Consider the following 19,897-nt stretch of genomic DNA (forward strand, 5'->3'; position numbering starts at 1 on the left):
TAAAAAGGAAAAAGGTCTCATAGATTAATTTACTCTAATTCTGCCTAAAAGAATTTTAATTTGATGGTAGTCTGGTACAGATCCTGATTAGTAATAAAATCAAATTGGGTATATGTGTGCCCCATGTTTTGCATTGCTAGCACACAAAAATATAGCTAATAAAAAGGAAAAAGGTCTCATAGATTAATTTACTCTAATCCTGCCTAAAAGAATTCATGTGCTGTGGCTATTGAGGATTCCCTCTTGTTTTTATTTACATCAATGAAGGAATAGTCAATAAATTATTTAAATCTGTTGGTGATATTGAAGTTTTGAATGCTGTTAGCTGTGAAGATAATTCTGCTGCTCTTTAGTGAGTTGAGCAAATAAATGGCAGATGGCTTTTAATTATAATAAATGCAAGGTAATGCATATGGTATATCATAATTTGTATATTGAGTATAATTTTGATGGGAATAATCTTAGCTTCGTTATGAAGCAAAAAGGTTTTGCTGTTCTAGTTCTTACTCTTTTAAGCCATACAAGTATTATGCTGTTGCAAGTGGCAGCCTGGCAGGGCAAATAAGATTTTAGGTTGTATCTAAAGAGGTTATAATGTCATTGTAAAGCTAATTTTTTAGGTAACATTTGGAGTACTGTTTTCAGTTTTAGAGAGAACATTGAATTGTTAGAAAGGATTCAGAGGAGGGATACTAGGATTATACTTTTGATGAAAAGTTGTCATATGAGGATAGTTAAGAACTCTGAAATTGTTTTCTCTTGAGAGAAAAGTTAAGAGTGAATCTGATTGTGGTGTTTATGACTGTTAAAATAATTGATAGTGTTGATTCATCTTTTTTTCATATTTAACCCTATCAACATGGGTCAAAGACCATGTCATCATGTTTGTTGACTTGCATTCAAAATTTTATGAATTTATGTCCATAAGTTTGGTATAAAATTGTATACTATAATTCAAATTTTAGTATATACATTAGTTAATTACTTATTTTAAATGTAACTATTCAAAAAAATTCTCTAAATCTCCTGTCATACTAATCAATTTAAATTTCTTAAATTTTTGATGCTTTTCTTTAATTTTATCTTTTTTCCCTTTGTGAGCCAGCCTTGTTTTTCTATAAGGAATATGTTTATCTTGAACATTTAAAAATTTATCTTTTAAAAATTTTCCACATTTGATCAGTGTCTCCAAATAATTCAGCTGCCCAATTCACAACAGGTTTTTATTTTTGCATCACTTTAAAATTAGTTTTTTTGAAATTTGTAACCAAAATATCATTATTCCTAATCTCCATATGCAGCAAAACATCAAATCTAATAGAGCAATTATCACTTGCACCCAGATATTCCCCAATTTCCATCCTCTCAACAATTTCTGTAATAGAAGTTAACAATAAATCTAAAATAACATTGTTTCTAGTAGGTTTCTTGACCAATTGGTGAAGAAATCTATCTTGAACAAAAACATTTCTCCCTCATGGTTTGACTCTAGCATTTCCCAATCTATAGGCCTGAAATTAAAATCACTCATAATTATGACCTAATTAACAACTGAAATCTTAATCTCATTGTAATCTGGTGGTCTGTAATAAATTCCCACTAAAAGCTTTTTCCCTTTATATCTGCTAATAGAAACTCAATTAGATTCAATCTCCTTACTATTATCTTTGATTCCTCAACTTCAGGAAAATGTAACTCACATTTTACATATAAGGCCACTCTTCCCCCTTCTCATTAGTACTCTATCCCTATTCTTGAGGTCAGCATGATCACAGTCCTGTGATTTTGCCTGGTAATGTTATCGCCATCTTGACAAAGAGGCAAAACAATAGCAAAGCGAGTACAGCTACATGTACACAATTTATATATGTCTTCCATGTACACGTGTTACTGCTGAAGCTTATTTGCAAATACTTCCATTACTGTTCATATATTATTGTTTGATAGTCAAATTATCAATTGCAATGTCTTATCAAGACATGGAGAAGTTGTCAGCTGAGGCATCAGCAAGATATCGAGTGAAGTTACAATTAATTGGGCTTGATTCTTGTGCCTACCAGCACTATGCTGACTCATGGATCAATGACTTAATAGAATGGCCCAGTGTGCAGTACCTGGACTTGTACAGTTACCCTGTGTCAAAAAAAAAATCGGAATACAACATTTACAACTTATAAAATGAGCTAAACACACAGAGTTGTAGTCAGAATTTGGCTCCCACATCTTTCCTCTTGCTTCCTGTGTTCTGCAGTTGGTAGCTTTCAGCCACAACACTCTTCTCTCTTTTCGTTCATTCATTCAATTCTTGGTACTTGGATTTATAGATCCCTGTTAAGGCCCATTTGTTTGAGTATTTTTTTCAACGATTTTTCTTCTTGTCAGTTATCCTGGCTGGCCTTGGTTTCTCTCATTTTCAGTAGCTTGACTGGGTATCAAATAGAAGGAAAATTCAGGTCTTTTTGACTTGTTATTGGTGAAATTAAATACACAATAATTATTCACCATATTTGCATAAACACAAATAGTTGTTATGAATACGAGTCTAGACAGTCAGCAAGTGTACGGATTGAACTAAATTTCCCCTTTATTGTAATATTTGTTTGCCCCTTTGCCTTGGTTGCTATGCAGACACTGCATTGTGGGAGGGCAAAGTTCCCGGATGTCTGACCTCGAAAATTAAATAACCTATAACTGTATTTCAAACAAATTTCTGCCATTAAAATCATCTACATTTAAACTTGTTTCAATTATTCCCATCATATTAAATCTTCCATTCCAACCAGTGCCCTAAATGTTTTATTTTTCATATACTTCTAGCATCACAATAGTAACAATTAAGCCTGTCTTTAGAACTATTTCTGTACTCATTTACTACGCTAAACTTTTCTCTACACCTTTTTCTTTTTTTGCATTTAGTTTATCCTGGTCCTCACCATTGTCTAGTCCTAGTGTAAAACTTCCTTTACAGCTGCATTACATGCCCACATGTCCTAACCACACTACACTAGTTGGCACATCTATGATTCAGATTCTGGATTGTGTTTGTTTTATGCCCGATCTAGTGACATCTCTTCTTTATGGGAGAAGGGTATACCCTGGTACAGATGAGGTGCAGTCTCCATGGGTGTACCCCTATACTGTTCCATGATATAGGATGTCACACTCCATGGGTTCCTTTCAGGCACTTCCTGAAGGGGACTCATCTAGGTAACTTTTGCGTAGGTCCTTCTACCACTATTATGTATGAGTGTGCAAGTAGTATCATGCTTGCTTCATTTTATGAGATAATCCATTGAAAGAAATGCTATCGGATTATCATATTCATTGCAAAATTGATATCTGATCTTTACTATTTATTAAGTATTTCCATTGTGAGAAGGAAAAAAATCAAGGTATATCAAATATACCCTTTCAGTCTGGAAAGGATTAATACACAGTATGCCTGAAAAAGTCTAATTTTATTTAAATGTATATACATATAAGAATATTTTTTCACAATATGTTTAAAACTCTCATACACACAATCTGATTTAATTTTTTTTATATCTGATTGTGTCCTAATTAAAGAAACCTATACATATGTTTTATTCAACAATATTTTAGATCAGTTGAAAAATCAATTTGTTGGGATTTTACGTTTTTTTTTATAAGATAAAATAAATGAAATATCAAAAAAATAATCAAAAATGTTTGTTGATACTTGTTTCAAGCAATGATTGTGGTCATAATTTAAAAAATGTCATGGTTTGTTGTGGCAAAGATTCATTCACAGTAGAGTTGTGAAAATAAAATTAATTTTAAGAATGAATTGTTTTTTAGTAAATATCCACTATTCCTAATTAACTTATGTTTTTACAGTTACAAAAATGGGAGATTCATTTGCAAGAGGCAGTGGACTAATGAGAGGGAGAGGCGGTCCTCCTCGTGTGTCTCGTGGTGGGCCTGGTTTAAGAGGCAGACCACCTGGTCGGTAAGTAATTAAACTTAGACCAAGAGCACAGTTTTTATGGTTGTATTGCTTACTGCAGTTACTAAGCTGCAAGAAAAATAGAGAGTAAAAACAAATTATGATGATGCATTACATCTCTGGTGAGTCCTGCATAACATGTTACAGTAATATCATTTGAGAAAAACAAGAAAAACAGATGTCTGTCTATTGGGGCTACACTTAGCTGAGCTAATTTTTTCTCATGGTCATCTCTTTATATTTCTATCTATGGTACATCATTAAATTGGTTAGGAATATAAGTCCCTAAAGGTGCAAATATTGAAAATGTCATGTACAAGAATGTTTCCAATATGTATTTGATAGTCTTTGGTTTTTAGGCCATGGCTTGAAATACACAACTCTTATGTATTTTGTAGAACTTCAATACATTCTACAATGAGAATGATATCATTTGGGAAAATGGATGTCTGTGTGTCCTTTGTGTAAACTTATAAAGAAGAAGAGAAAAAAGAAATATGCAAAGATAGATGTAATGTGTCAATCGTACCGTATATGTTTGAACTGTATTCTGCACATTCTCCAATTTGTACGCATATGACTAAATATACATGAGGACTCGAAAAGCAAATGTAGCTGGGGTCATATTTCAATAATCGATATTGAAGATCTAGCATTTTTTATGTTGGATATTGATATCTCCAACGAAGTTTCATAAAAAAGTGTTATAAACATGAAAAATAAATAAAAAGAACAGCCAGTTATTTGTCCATGCCTTTTTTTTTTTTTGGTAAATAATAACTGAAAGTGAGATTTTATAACAAAAATTTGTTTTAGCAGATCTACTGGTGTTTTTATAAAACCTGAATGGTTGCTGACCAATCTGCTCGTCTTTTTCTTATATTTGTTATCAATGTTCTTTTTGTTTCTGCTTGTTGTAGAACTTCTTCATTTGTTTTCCGGTCTTTGTAGGAAACCCAAAGCATTCTATGCAGAAACCATATTTCTATCGCATTAAGTGATTTTTTTCCATTTGTTTATTTATTGTCCATGATTTGCAACCATACATCAAGATTAGTTTGATGTTGCAGCTAAAAACTTTTGCACAGTTTCATTGATATACCATTGCTAGTTAATATATTTTTCATCTTCATAAATGTTGTCTTAGCTTGTGCAGTTCTGCTCTTGATCTCATTTGGACATCTGCCATCTGATGTAATCCATCTCCCTAAGTACTTGAACTTGTAAAATTGATTGAGAAAAGTACCATTTAATGATAAAGTGCATTTTGGACTGGTTTCTTTCTTTGATATAACGCTGGTTTTTGTTTTCTTGGTGTTTAGGCTGAGTCCTATATTTCTGCTTTCTTTATTTACAAAGTCAGGTAAGGACTGATAATCTTTTTCAGTTCCTGCTATTAACACTTTGTCATCAGCATATCTGATATTGTTACATTGTTGCTTTCAATACTTATGTCTGGCATGTCTTCTACCTCTCTCATGATCATTTCACTGTACAAGAAGAAGAGATCAGTGGATAACACATATCCTTGATGGACTCCTCTTTTTATCTTGTGAAATCGGCCAAGCTCATTCTCAACTCTGACTGTTGCTGTTTGTTCCCAATTTATATTTTTATTGATTCTCATATCTTTACCATCTAAATTGATATTTTCAATAATTTATATTACAACTTCATGTTTCACTTTGTCAAATGTCTTTGTATAGTCTATAAAATAAACAAACAAATCTTGCTATACTTTGATTGCATGCTCTATGATGGTCCTCAGGATGTAAATTGCAATCGCTGTGCCTTTATCTTTGACAAATCCACATTGTTCCTCTGATGTTTCAGGTTTGATTCTATTTCTTGCTCTCATCATAACTATTTTCAATAATATTTTTGTCAGGTGACTTATAAGACATATTGTTTGGTGTAGTTCACACTCAGTTGCATCTGGTTTCTTTGGTATTGCTATGTATATTGATTTTGATAAGTTTGTTGAGATATGGCCTGTTTCGTAGGTGTTATTTTAAGAACTCGTGACTGTGTCAATGCCAAACTAATCTAATCCCTCAATCATTTTGATTGTAATATTGTCTTGCCCAGGGGATTTTCCAGCTTTCATTTTCTTTATTGCACCTTTTTATTTCTTCTTTCAAAATAGGAGGTCCCTCAAATTATTTCTGAATATAAAGTTTTCAATTATTTGATCATTATAAATTTCCTTGATGTATTTTACCACCTCTTCAAGATCTTGTCCTTTTCTAAGATGACATCTCTCTCCTTTGATTTTAGACAAACTGTTGATGAACATGCCCTTCTCCCACATACTTGGTCAATTCTCTTGTACATTACTTTTGTGTATTGATTGAAAAGCTCTTCTGTTTCTTTACAGATGTCATTTAATCATTCCTCCTTTGCTTGTATGCATTTTTCTGGTATCTCTCTATTTAGTCTATTGTATTCCTACTTTCTCTTCTTTTGTCCATTAGATTTAAAATATCATCTGTCCTCCATTTTTCCTACTTCTTTTTTGAACTGGTGGTATTGTGTCTGTGGCTGCTTGGTTTATAGATTCTTTCAACAATTTCCATTGTTTCTCAACATCCTCTAATCCATCTACCACCTTGAATTTGTTCTTTACTGCTACTACAAAATGTGCCTTGATTGCTGGATTGCTGAAGTACCAGGTTGATCTTGGCATTTTTGACTGTCTTTTTCATTTTCTTCAGCTTTATTCTGTTCTTAGTAAGCACTGGGTTATGATTGCTGTTACAATCAGCCCCTGGTAAAGTTTTGCATGTTAACATTGCATTCCTAAATCTTTTATCAAGATGAAGTTGATCTGGTTTCGAGCACTGTCTCCAGGGCTCTTCCACATCCACAATTTCCATTTATGCTGTATAAACCAGGTGTTTCCAAACATGAGGTCATGCATTTTTGCCCATTTTATTACTCTATCACCTCTCATTCCCTATTCTCAAGCCATATTGACCTACAATGTCTTCCACTCTTTCTTCTCCAACTTTAGCATTAAAGTCTCCATGGACAATGTCCTAAGAGTTGCATTGTTTCATGGCAGTTTCCAAATCATCATAGAAATGATCGATTTTGTCCTTGCTGCTGTTTGATGTTGGGGTATGAACTTGAGTGTTGTGTGGAATCAAGTGGTCTAGCGCTTAGTTTGATCTTCAGCACTTGATCTGATATTGCCCAATATCCTTTCATGGTGTTTGCATATTCTGGGTCTAATACAATTCCAATGCCTTTTGCATCTTTCTGTCCTCCTGAATAGACAATGGTGTACTTGTCTAATGTTAACACTCCCAATTCATTGAACTTTGCACAGTCCCAGTGTGTTGATTTTTAATCTATCCATTTCTCTCTTGATGTTGCCCAGTTTGCCACAGCTATACATTGTTCTGACCTTCCACGTGGCTAAATTGATGGTAATTATGTTTTGTGGCAGTGGATGATCATTGACTCATGTGAGTTCATCTGCCCTTTGACAGGTTTAGTTTTTAGTCCTGCAGGGATCCACTGCCCTCATCTGGCTAGCCAGATGGGGGTGCTGGTATAGTTGCCAACAGCCCGACCATAAACAGGTAGTACTGGATTACATGTTTGCCAGTAGCAGAGAAACTGACCTGACAGGCTCTTGTTGCCAAATAATATTGAAAAGAAAAAATAATGTCAAAGTGCATGTACAAATGACACGTCATGTAGCCTATTAACTGTTTATATACTAGCGACATGTTTCTTGTGGGTTCTAGAATAATCGATAAGACTCTCACGTTGCGATTGGTCTAGAGAAATTTATAGCCAGTGGTTGTTAACATTTTAAGCATGTGATTCACTTATGTAAAAGTACATATGACATTTTGTGAAAAACATGTACATAATGGAGAAAAATGGATATCATATTCGGATTCAGTGTACAGGAATTTCTGTAGAACATGTAAACATTTCAAGACAATAAAACCATCACAGACCTGTGTAATTAAAGCAATCATTTTTAAAGCTACAAATATTTTTATGCAATATTAAGATAAAAAGTTTTATAATGCAAAATTTACTATTTAGTTCTTTAGAATTCAGCATTTTTCAAAAGTTGGTAAATTTGTTAACCTGTGGTTTCTATCAATTTTCTTGGTTTTCATTTTTTTATGATTTGAAAACTTTATTTTGGTCTTAGAATAACAGAATGAAATCCAGTCTTTAGGATATTTACAAACAGTTAAAGATTTTATTTTATTTTAGAGGAATGTTTCCGCCTCGTGGAAGAGGAGGACCACCACCACCTATTCGTGGAGCTCCTTTGAGAAGAGGTGGTCCACTTCCAAGAGGAAGGCCACCATTGCGAAGAGGTCCTCTTGGACCACTGAGAGGAAGAGGAGGTGTGTTTATTATTTTTCCTTATACACGATATTCATTATTTAGATTTTAAAATTTTGGCAGCAAAATTATTTTCATTATTTTGCATTATTTCATAAAAACATTTTAACAGTATTAATGAAGTTTACTGTTTAGATAGTTTCCTGTTATTGACAAGACAATTTACCTTGTCTTTCTCAGAGTATTGACTTTTTTTTTATAGATAAGAACTGTGTATGGTGCTGTTAGTGTAGGGAAAAAATGGCAACTCTTAAGAACAACAACATGCCATGTATTTACAACAAAATTTGTAGATTCTGCAAATCTAGCATGCATATTTATTAACGTATTGTGTCCCTCCCTTTTTCTAAATTTTCACTACAGTGGTATTTTTGTCCAGGCTGCAGTATCAATCACTTTTTTATTGTCTTTATGATACTGAAGACTGTCACACAGCAAATAGGACTTAAATGTTACAGAGGTGTGTTACTTTCAGAATGTTCTTATTGTTTCCTCTATTAGCATCACCCCCTCAAGGTGGATTTCTGTATGTGGTGAGGGATCTCTCAAGGTAAGTTCTGTATTTTTAGTTTACCTCCTCTGGGATTTGATCATCCACCTCTGTGGTGACCTGTGAAAGGGAGGAGAGGATCCTGGTGGTTATTTGGTATCTGGGGTACTGCAACACACCACTTTGACCTTGATTTCCTGTAGAAAGGTGGCCTTGAGGTGGCTCCCCCAGGGTCAATCGGCTGGTCCTGTTGGGCTAGGGTCAACCAACTACCAGTGTTGGGCATTCTCAAAGGGTATTGTGGACATTGTATCTGATGCTGGTTTTTGGGTATAGTGCTCACGAAGCCCTGGTATAGCTACAGTGTCATTGTTTGGCATTGTAGTGCTTCCCCTTATAGTACTCCATTGTGAGTGGAGTCAGTGGGTACTGAACAGTTTTCCTTTTTTGTGGATCCCCCAAATCCAAATAAAAATAAAACATTAAAAAGCAGTTAATGGGCAAGTGACCACACATAAACGACTCTGTTACACAATCATCACCCAAGTCAGCTCCTGTACCTCAATTTTTAATTCTTCATTCTTTGTCTGACAAATCCTTAGGGCAAATGTCTCCCTTTTTCATTCAGAAGGGATTAGAGAGGTTTGCTGGCTCTCCCATGTCAGTCAGATGGTGGAAACATCTATATCAACTCAGCAAACTCCTCCTGAAGTCAAAGGCCCTTGGGGACATACCTATTGAGGTTACTCTCCATGCTACTTTGAACTCCTCACAAGGAGTTATTGTTAAGAGGAATTTGAAGAACATCCTTGAGTCAAAGATCCTTGCTGGTTTCTCCAGCTAAGGAGTTTCTGCTGTGCTCCGTGCAGTCACAAGGATGGAATTATGCTGCCAACCAATATTCTGATTTTGATGTTTACATTGCCATCTCTACCTGCCTCTGTCAAGGCAGGCTATCTTAACTGTAAGGTACAGCCATATATTCCTAACCCTCTCGGATGTTTCCAGTGTCAGCAGTTTGGAGATTCAAAAGCATCTGTCATGATTCTTTGATGTGTTCAAGCAGCTGTTTGTTCTATCCCCAAAACCTTGACACGTTTACCATGATATCCTTGTCCATGGTTGTCTCCACTCTGCCAGCAGGCATGGAAGGCTCAGCAATGGGCCTGGGATACCCTTTCCAACTGCACTGCTTTTCAGTGGGCCCATGCCAGGTCATACGTCAAAACCAAAAGGAATCTTAGATTAAGTTCACAATTAGCATCTCTTCTACCACCACTTCCGAAGTCATCTGGGACAAGATTTGGAACGTCAATGGGAAATATACTTCCCATCCCCTTTCCATCTTACTCTCCATTGGCCAAGAAGTTGCTGATGTACAGAGCATCGCAGATACTCTTGGGTAGTGCTTTTCTTATCTCTCCAGCACTTCTGTATCTTCCCCTGCCTTCTTGGACATCAAGTCTCTGGCAGAGTGATCTCCTGTTTCCTTTCAAGCTGATTCTCTTTATGACTATAATCGCCCTATTACACGGTGGAACTTAAGCTTGCTGTTCTTCTGTCTGGCAGTACATCAGTCGGGCTCAATGACATTCATTATGAGATGATGCACCATCTCTCTCCTGCCTTTCTTTTGAATTTAATAATGAGTTTTATGTTCAAACAAAAGGCACAGCTGTGGGCACCAAGATAGCACCAAACATTTTTATGGGAGACTTAGAGATGAGACTGTTGACGAAAATTCAATACTGTCCTTTTATAGACATGCTAACACCATCCACAGTTTTATTAAATTTACTCTAGGTTACTCCACTATCCAAATAAGTTTTGTAGATGTAAACCTAACATTAAAAGATGGTGTTCTACGTACTGATTTGTACCAAAAACCAACGGATAAACCACAATACTTACATGATCGAAGCTGTCACCCTCCACACACGAAATGCAATATCACATTCAATCAAGCACTTAGATTAAAGAAGATATGCTTATACAGTAAGAACTATGACCATCACATTAATCTAGACTTAGTATTTTGACTTCACAAACATCTAATTTGAAGCAATACTGCATTAAACATACTACGTGACAGACAAAAATCGATGTTTGTCTTGTTTTTAATATTTACTGTTAAATTAAGAAATTGAGTAAGGTATAGTACTAAAATTTGATTATAATCTACAGTTTGATGCCAAACTTATTGACATAAATTCATGAAATAGTAGTTCAATAAAATTTTAAATTTGAGTCGTCAAACTAGATGACATGGCCTTTCACCCGTGACCTGTCTCTAAAGTGTTAATGCTAAAGTTTACACTTGCATCAACCTCTTTTTATGAATGTCTGTCCAAGAATCAAAAAGTCCTCAACTGCATGGTTGCTGATGGTGAAATGTTTACCTTTAGGTGTATCCTCATTGTGCAGTTTAATATGGTTTAGATGTTCTTGTGCTTTATCACTGATATAATTCTAATAGATTCTGTCAGACTACATTGTTTTATAAAGCTTATTACATTCTAAACTAATGTCACTGAATAACAATGATGAAAAGGAAGACATTAAACAAGATTTATTTTTTTATTAAAATTTCAAACCTTCAGTTTATGTAGTATAGTAACTAAACTGATGTAATGGTTACCAGCAAATAGTGGTTCATAATTTGTTGCCAGTGTCCATTTCATATGAAGATATTCAAATTCATCTTTAAAAATAAACTATTACCAAGTGCCTACAAACTAGAAAACCGAAAAAATTATAATTTGTATTTAACACAGAATAAAGCACAAACGTAGTATTTTGCCTCCAGCTATCATTCCAACCTTCACATCTTTTTTTTCCATTGGTGAAGGATTTTCAGTTAATTTCTTGCAATTTAATTTTGAGACCCTTTCAGATACTTTTACAATGAACTTTTGAGTTACATGAAACTTTTTTTTTTCCATATTCAAATTGTGTTATTTTTGCATTCAATAACTTTAACAGAGAAATAACCTTGCACATCCGGACATTCATGTTAAGCAGAAATAAATGAGTTTTACTCACTAATGATATAAAAACTAACCAATATTATTATTAATAAAGAAGACTGTTAATTACTTCTTGATTAAATAATCTTCTGATAAACAACTTTATAAATAGAATATTTCTTTAAAAAGTTAAGTTTTTACTTTTATTTCCTCTCCTCTTTGTAATCAATAATAATGCTAGTTGATTTTAATGTTGTTTTTGCTTTATGTGATTAGAACATTCTTTTGCCCATGTATTTTCTATTGTGCCTAATTTTTGTTATTTTCGTATGTCTGATGTAAAAAGTTGAAAGATTGCATGGCTACATTCGTATATGTATTTATTTATATACAATAAAATCTCATAAGTCAGGAACAAGGAAAGAAATGTATTTTGAATATAAAAAATAATTGTGAAGTCCAATTTTTCATTCAGTTTACCACTTGTCACTGTGTTATACTTGTTTTGAGGAATTCCACATCTCATCAGTAACCCTGGACAAGGGCAAATCAAAAGAATTAGACGGCTTCATATAGTGGGAGAGTTTATCTTATTTCTTCAAGCATTTTGAACAGTTTGTCCACTGAGTAATTGAAGAATATATTAATAGCATCAATATTGCATATTATTGAAATTCCTATATAAATATAGGATCACCGTGTGTGTGTTAGGGACATTTCGTAACACCATAAATATTTCAAATATATACTGATTTTAATTGTTTATTATAATATTGCAAGTAAATTCATTGTTCAACAATGATTATTGGATTTAAACTGTTTAGATACTGGAAAAAATAATAGTTGTTAGTGATTATTACATATAAATACAGTTCAGAGTAATACATGACTATATTTTTTGTCATATTAACAACTCTCAGATATAATTTCATACGTAACTATGATAAGTAATATATGACTTACCCAAGTCATGCTTCAAATTTAAAAAAACCCATAAAAGTCTTGTATTTGAATGTTTTAGCCAGTGACTACTCCACATAAATACCATAAAGGACAATTATACAAAATATCAAACTACTTCTGTAGGCAACAAATAAGGCTCTTTACTGTTGTAATAAATAGATGTGCCTCAAAAGATTTGAAAATACATACTTTTTTTGTTTTGTTTATTTATCAAGAACTTAATATGAGGGTGTGATGAAAATAAATGCTTAAGAGAACAATCTGATCATTAATTCATTATCCCTCACTTTTTTCTTTTTGGCACCTTATGAGGTTGGTGCTTATGCCTTAATCCGGTCCTGGTACAAACTTCATAAATTGTATAGTGTCTGCATGAAAGGTTTCATACAATTTTATATAGTATTTGCATTTTGTTTTGGATATGTAGTTTTTTATAAAGATATTGACATTTTTTTTTAAACTGCTTTCGAAAACAATAACTTATTTCTTTCATCTTATACTTTATCATTTTTATTAAGAAACAGAAAGCTTAATTTTGTATATCCATTCAATTTTTTTTGTTTCATTTTCATTAAAGTATTTATTTTGCCAGTTTAAGTAGCCAATTTCTGTCTATAAATCATCCAAGCACAGCAAGACTAACAAAGATTTGTGCCCATTGATCTTACCTTTCAAAATGCCTCCTAGTGGTTCAACAGTAAGTTTGGTGGCTTATAACACTAAACATTTGGGTTTTGATACCCATTGTTGTGTTTAGCAACAAAAACCTTTCAAAAGTGCATTATTATTGGATGGATTGTAGATAGATTTTGTTTGTGATGAGTAATTGTTTAGTCCACTTCGTGTTGGAATGTTCATTGAATTTGAGATAATTTTCTTCAAATTCTATTTTTAATAAAGAATTTTAGTAAAATAGATTTAAGGAAACAGTTTAATATTTATCACTGTATAGCACCACGTGGAGATATGGCACGGGGGCGAAGACTTTTGGGAGGACCTCAGGGTGGTCCTCCTCCTAAAAGGGGACATTGGGATGAAGGTGGAGGATATCCCAACTATGATAGGTAAGTTCATGTGACTACCTTTTAACATGTCTTGAATTATAATCTAATGAGTATGCCATTGTATAACAAGGGAGAGTTTCATTCAGGATATCTTATTGCATGTTTTAAAAAATTATGAAAATTAGAACCACACAAGTTGTGTGATGTGGGTACAAAATCTCAGGAATAGCTAAACATCTAGAAATATTTTTCTTCGGTGTGAACATAAGTCATGTGAGTTTGACTTTCTAATGATATTTTATAATAAATATTTTTTTGTTGGCTAATGCTATTCCAACTACAACTTATCAGTGTTAAAGCTATCACTACCTAATTTGTTAAGATATAATAAAAATTTTGCCCAAAATGCAAAAGGAATTCTGTAAGTTGGTTCTAGGCAGCCAAGCCCTAAATCTAATTTTCTAATAACACCTGCTTTCATCTGTGAGCAAGCTGAGTTAAATATATGGATGATTTCTGACCAGGGCTGGCACAACCAGATGAGTAGCACATGTATTTGCAAAGGGCAGCAGTTTCTTGAGGATAACAAAAATGAATGTCAAAAAATTAGTTCTGGTCACCAGCTGCTCCCTGGCCAAGTGAAATTTTCCTCATCAGGCAGAATTGGCACTCTATGGTAAGGCATACAGCTAGAACATAACACTGCAGCTGTTTACTGATGATTCACAGAAAATTTGTTGTGGACTGGGAAGCACAGTCACTGATTGTTCAGGGCAGTAAAACATGGTGTCAGCCCTGTTTCTGACTAACAACACATTTTATTAAACCACCTTTACAAATCTTCAGTCTTTTTCTTGGCAAGATGCCTGGGTGATCATATATACTGAATCTTTACATGTGTTACAGTGTATTTGGTCATTTCATCTTCCCAAATAGCTTTTTAAAAGTAAAATCAAACTCTTTTTACAACTAAAATCATTGTAACTGTAATCTAATCAAAAACACCTTAGGTGTGAAAAAAAAAAGGTGAGGCCAAAAAAGGATTGAGTGTGTGACTTAAAGGAATGAAATCAAAATTGGCAGCCAAACTGGTAACTACACTTATAGCATCATGCCCCAAGTTGAACAAAGAACACTGTCTGGCTAAGTAATGAATGATTATTTGCTGTAAAATTCTTATCAATGCTATAAATTGTGGCTTTACACATGGCTTATACTTACACCAAATGAGACTCCTAATTGTAGTTTGTAAAGATCTATCAGTGTACCAAATTTGAAAAAAAATCATAAAAGTTAAGTATGTTTTCTATCAACTAAAGTTTCCATACTTTTGGTGCAGAGAAAAGGGGGGAGGAGAAACTCAATCAAAATTGGAGATGTTATATCTCAGGTATTTTTGAATGGATTGCCTTGAAGATTGGTATGTGTAGTAAGAGGCCAGTAGAGCACATTCACTAAAAATATATGATAGCTTGGATTACCACAATCTGAGATATAAAGGGTGGAAAATTGCTAAGCTATCACTTCTGTTAATAACACACACAATGTGTCCTGCAGCAGGTTGTTTTGGCCACACGACACACAACCATGTGTCTCGACAGCTGAAATCTGCTCATTTGCAATGCTAGGATGTTGTTATTTTTTTCTGGCCCGGCATGGCCAGGTGGTTAGGGCACTCAAATTGCAATCTGAGGGTTGCGGGTTTGAATCCCCATACCACCAAAAATGCTCGCCCTTTCAGCTGTGGTGGCATTTTAATGTGACGGTCAATCCCAGTATTCGTTGGTAAAAGAGTAGCCCAAGAGTTGGCGGTGGGTGGTGATGACTAGCTGCCTTCCCTCTAGTCTTACACTGCTAAGTTAGGTATGGCTAGCGCAAATAGCTCTCGTGTAGCTTTGTACGAAATTCAAAACAAATAAACAAATTGTTCATTTTTTATCTCCACTTTACTCTCTGTAATTTTTTGAGTTTTAAATACTATTGTATTTTAATATATAATACTAGTAATAAGAATGTAATATAATTTTATTGTCAAATGTACAAAAGGCAGCTTTTTGATACAGTGTTGAAGTTAAACTAATAGTAACTTGTATGAGGGCAAGTTACATTATACAATTTATAGGTTTCATTTGTTTTAAATGTTGTATGAAAAGTTTAAGTTATTGTATAAAGGTCTTTATATTTATGCTTTAAGTTAACCAGCACATAAAGTGAATTGCTAAAACATTCAGTTATTTCTTTTATCTGAAGCTTACTTTTAAGTTAGGGCTGTAAAATAGGTTATTATAAACTTGTTCTGATTTGACTAAACACAAAATGAACTAGATCTCTCATTTAACTACAGTGCTTGAATTTTTTTTTTTTTTCTAACATTAGGCCTAAACAATCTAGATTCATTAAATGCAGCCTTGAACTCACTAGTTTGTTTTAGAACCAGCCAAATTGTATTAAAGCGTTTGGTTTTCACTTTGTTTGGATTCTCTGGTAGTGACAGTTATGTATGAAGGCTTGAATGCACCACTTTAACACACTTTATTGGCTGAAATGAGTTTGTATGTTCTTTAAAAAACTCTTTTTGTTTGTGTTGGAAATAAAGCATTTGTTTGAAAGCTAACTCCTAAGTTACATTTGATCTTCAGTTATAAGATGGAATGAACTGTGCATCATGTGTCACAGGAATTTCATTTTGGCACTTCCTCAAGCTTATGGTTCACGTTGCAACTAAAATCATGGCAATGTAAGTAATTTATGATGATGATTGTACTCCATTTCATACAGATGAAGACCAAGATGCAGACAAATTAACCAATATGACCACAATGAAATGAGAAAAAGGCTCAAGGTGCAGCAGTTCTTATCCAACTGTAACTACATTTAGACATGGAAGCCATCATTAACTTGGATGAGATACACAGAGCCATAAATGTATCTAATGATGGAGCTCTAGCTTCTGGATGATGTCAGAATCTTCATCTGTAATAAGCTTGCAGAGCTGATGTTTAGAAGTTAGTTTCTTATTGTCAACATAGATAAGCAACAGGTATAATTCATGAGGTATGGGCTGATGTATTTTTCAAATCCTTATCCAAACCCCTGAAGGATCTCTCTCTCATCTTAAAAGTCAACAAAGCAAATCACCATTGTAAATGACATTAGATAGATCCCAGTAAAAACTGTAGCTAGAAGGCTTGCCTATCAACTTAAACTACTGCTACTCTCATAATTAGTTGATTAATATGGTGGAAGAGAAGCCTTGATCACCAATGTTGAATTTTCAGCTTATCCAAGGGAAGGCTTTGAAGCTGATCAGAACAACTTGTCAATAGATTTAGATCTGGAAAATGTCTATGGTATAGTCAAGCTACCCCTTCTTGCTGACAAAGTTCTTAGAATAGACATCAGTGTAACATTTAAGATGGTTCATAGCTGCATTGTCTATCATAAGATGCATCATAAAGCATAAATATTGGCAATTAGATTGAATCACCATCATTAGTTGTGTGCCTCACGGATTACCACTCATCAGTTCTCTTAAACATTTACACTATGACAGTCTAACCAAAGGCTCTAGCAAAGCTGAAATCAAAAACAAGAGCAAATGGTGCAGTGACATGGAAATGTTCATCAATCCTTCCAAGGTTAAAGCCATGTTCTGCACACTCAACAACAGACATGCTGATGAGGACAAACCATCACCATCTTACCACTGTTACAGTCACTGCCATTTCTTTGAAAGAAACACTGAAGTACCTGGAGTAACCTTTTACAGAACTCTTCATCGGCCACATTAACATCATGATAACTACAGCTACTAAAAGTTTCAAAAGGAAATAGAGCTGAATAATGCCAACTCACCTGTGCTCTTCCAGTCGTAACTGCTGGCACCTCTGTGGAAATCAGCCTAGACAGAAAATACAGAGACTGGGCAGAGGGTCAAGCAGGAAAAGACCTATTTGAAGACCCTTGTAGCCAATTTCACCTGTCATCATTGACCAAGATTGTTCCTTCCCCACACATAGCAAGAGAAATGGTTCAGCATTCATAATCTTTCTGAGCAACATCATTCTGCATGAGGCTTGGGGATTATTCAAACTTCTCACTAGCAACATAAGAATGGAGCTGGAAGTCATAAAGCAAGCTCTACTCTGGAATAATTTAATCATTGAATTCCAAATAGACGGTACTATCAACATAATATTTATGATTGACTCACAGGTTGTACTGCATAAAATTCCGAGGGTTGATCTTCAGATGGTTGGCAAAATTCAAAGCAACTGCATGTTAAGACAATTACCTGGATGTTGTGCTAAACCATACACAGATAAAGGTTAACAAGGAAGCTGACAAACTCACAAGAGAAACCATCATATCAAATCTAACATAACTCTACTGGCAGTGTATTGATATCCTCTATAATAGCGATGTGAAAATGGCAACCATGAAAGGTCTTTAATATTAAAAAAACTTGTTAATATCAAGATTCTTATGATAATTACGTAAACCAATTTTGAAGTAACTAAATATTAGAGAGTTGCATACTGATATTGTAGGCCACCAACAATTTAATTTTTATGTGAAACACAGAATCAGCTGTTTTATTTCCCGCCTTGTAGCAAGTTATTTAAATTCATGTGCTTTTACTTAAAGTGGGAATATTTTAAGTAATTTGTCTTTTTGGTCAACTTAGATTGGATATCCTTAGAAAGTTGTTCTTGCTAGGTTGACATTGATAATGGTCTTATTCATCGTAATAAAACTGTATAAGTAATTTACTCTCTTTATTTTTCTTGTGAGATTAAAGTAAGGCTAGTAAATCCTTTATATTTTTATACTGTTATACATGTGTGTCCTCCAGATAATTGTGCCAGTTTATTTTATCATATGTAGGTAATTTTTGTATCAATCCTTTCTCAGTGATATTGCTTGTTTAGTTTAATATTTTTTATTTGAGTTTCTTATTACATTGATTACATGTTGTAAAAAGGTCATAATTTGTCACATAATACAAATACTTTAAATTGTAAACTGTTACATGTAAGATTCATAAAAAAACAAGGTTGTTTGAAAAAATTTAGGGCTAAGAAATAATACATTTTCAGTGCCTTTGTTTATAAAATTAAAATTGTTTACCTTGTATTTTTGAGAGTACTTGTTTCAAGCTGTTTTCATCATAATCATGACTGTTTTAACCCTGTCTCAATATGTCATATGTCAAAGGCCATGTCTTCATGTTTGTTGACTTTCATTTTGTGTTATAATTTGTAGTCATTCTAGAATGAAAAAAGTATAATTTATACTTTTTCTAATTTCTTATTGAGGTTATGAAGTCGGTCATATCAAACCACCCTGTACAGAAATACACTGGTGAAAATAACAAATAAAATATAGTTTTTTCTACAAAAACTTTGATAATTATCTGGAGATTATAAAGATTTCACATGTGAAATTTGAAAATGTTCTAATGCATTCAAATATTTCTAATCATAAAATCAAAATTACTTTGCATGTTGGATAATCAACATTCTGAAAAAAAAAAAGGTTTACGAGAAAATCTGTAATTAAAAAATCTTAATACTTAATTTAAAAACCTGATATTTTGTGTACAAAAACCTTATAATGCAGAATTTTTAACGATGTACATACATTATCAAAAATCATGGTATAATTACTCTCATGAATACTTTTGTGGTTACGAGCTGGGTGGATTCCACCCAACCCATATTGAAAGGGTTAATATGCTGATGTTTCTACTAAGATTCATTCAGATAACTTTGAAGAGGATGTTATATTTTATGGTTATGATGTTGTCACTTGATATGTCTAAAACAATTTTCGTAAGCTAGAAGCATGAATGTACATTTTGTATATTGATCGGTCAGTTGTCATATTTTGCTGGTTAAAACTACAAGATTGAAATTTTTATTGGTGTATTAATTCATTTTACTTTCAGGCATATTTATTGCAATGCATTGATTACTTTAATTGTTGTACATGATCATACATTGTTGTGAAGCCTAACAAAAATGTTTGTACATGGATTTTTAAAAACTTATGATGTGTAGCGTAAGTAGGGCTTCCACACAGATACATTTTTAAAGACGTATATGTGTAATAACCATATATATATATG

At 33.6% G+C, this 19,897-nt stretch overlaps 1 protein-coding gene across 2 annotated transcripts in view; it reads left to right on the forward strand.

Moving 5' to 3' along the window:
• Positions 1-19,897, forward strand: part of LOC106463005 (basic salivary proline-rich protein 1-like) — a 53,013-nt gene that overhangs the window by 7,684 nt on the left and 25,432 nt on the right. For both annotated transcript variants that reach the window (XM_013922971.2, XM_013922972.2), the window contains exons 2-4: positions 3,859-3,970; positions 8,210-8,346; positions 13,716-13,827. In XM_013922971.2, coding sequence (XP_013778425.1) covers positions 3,867-3,970; positions 8,210-8,346; positions 13,716-13,827 — 353 coding nt within the window. In that variant the 5' untranslated portion in view covers positions 3,859-3,866. The remainder of the gene's footprint in view (positions 1-3,858; positions 3,971-8,209; positions 8,347-13,715; positions 13,828-19,897) is intronic.

This window comes from Limulus polyphemus, unplaced genomic scaffold (genome assembly GCF_000517525.1).
Source record: "Limulus polyphemus unplaced genomic scaffold, Limulus_polyphemus-2.1.2 Scaffold1298, whole genome shotgun sequence".
In the NCBI taxonomy this organism is placed as follows: domain Eukaryota; kingdom Metazoa; phylum Arthropoda; class Merostomata; order Xiphosura; family Limulidae; genus Limulus; species Limulus polyphemus.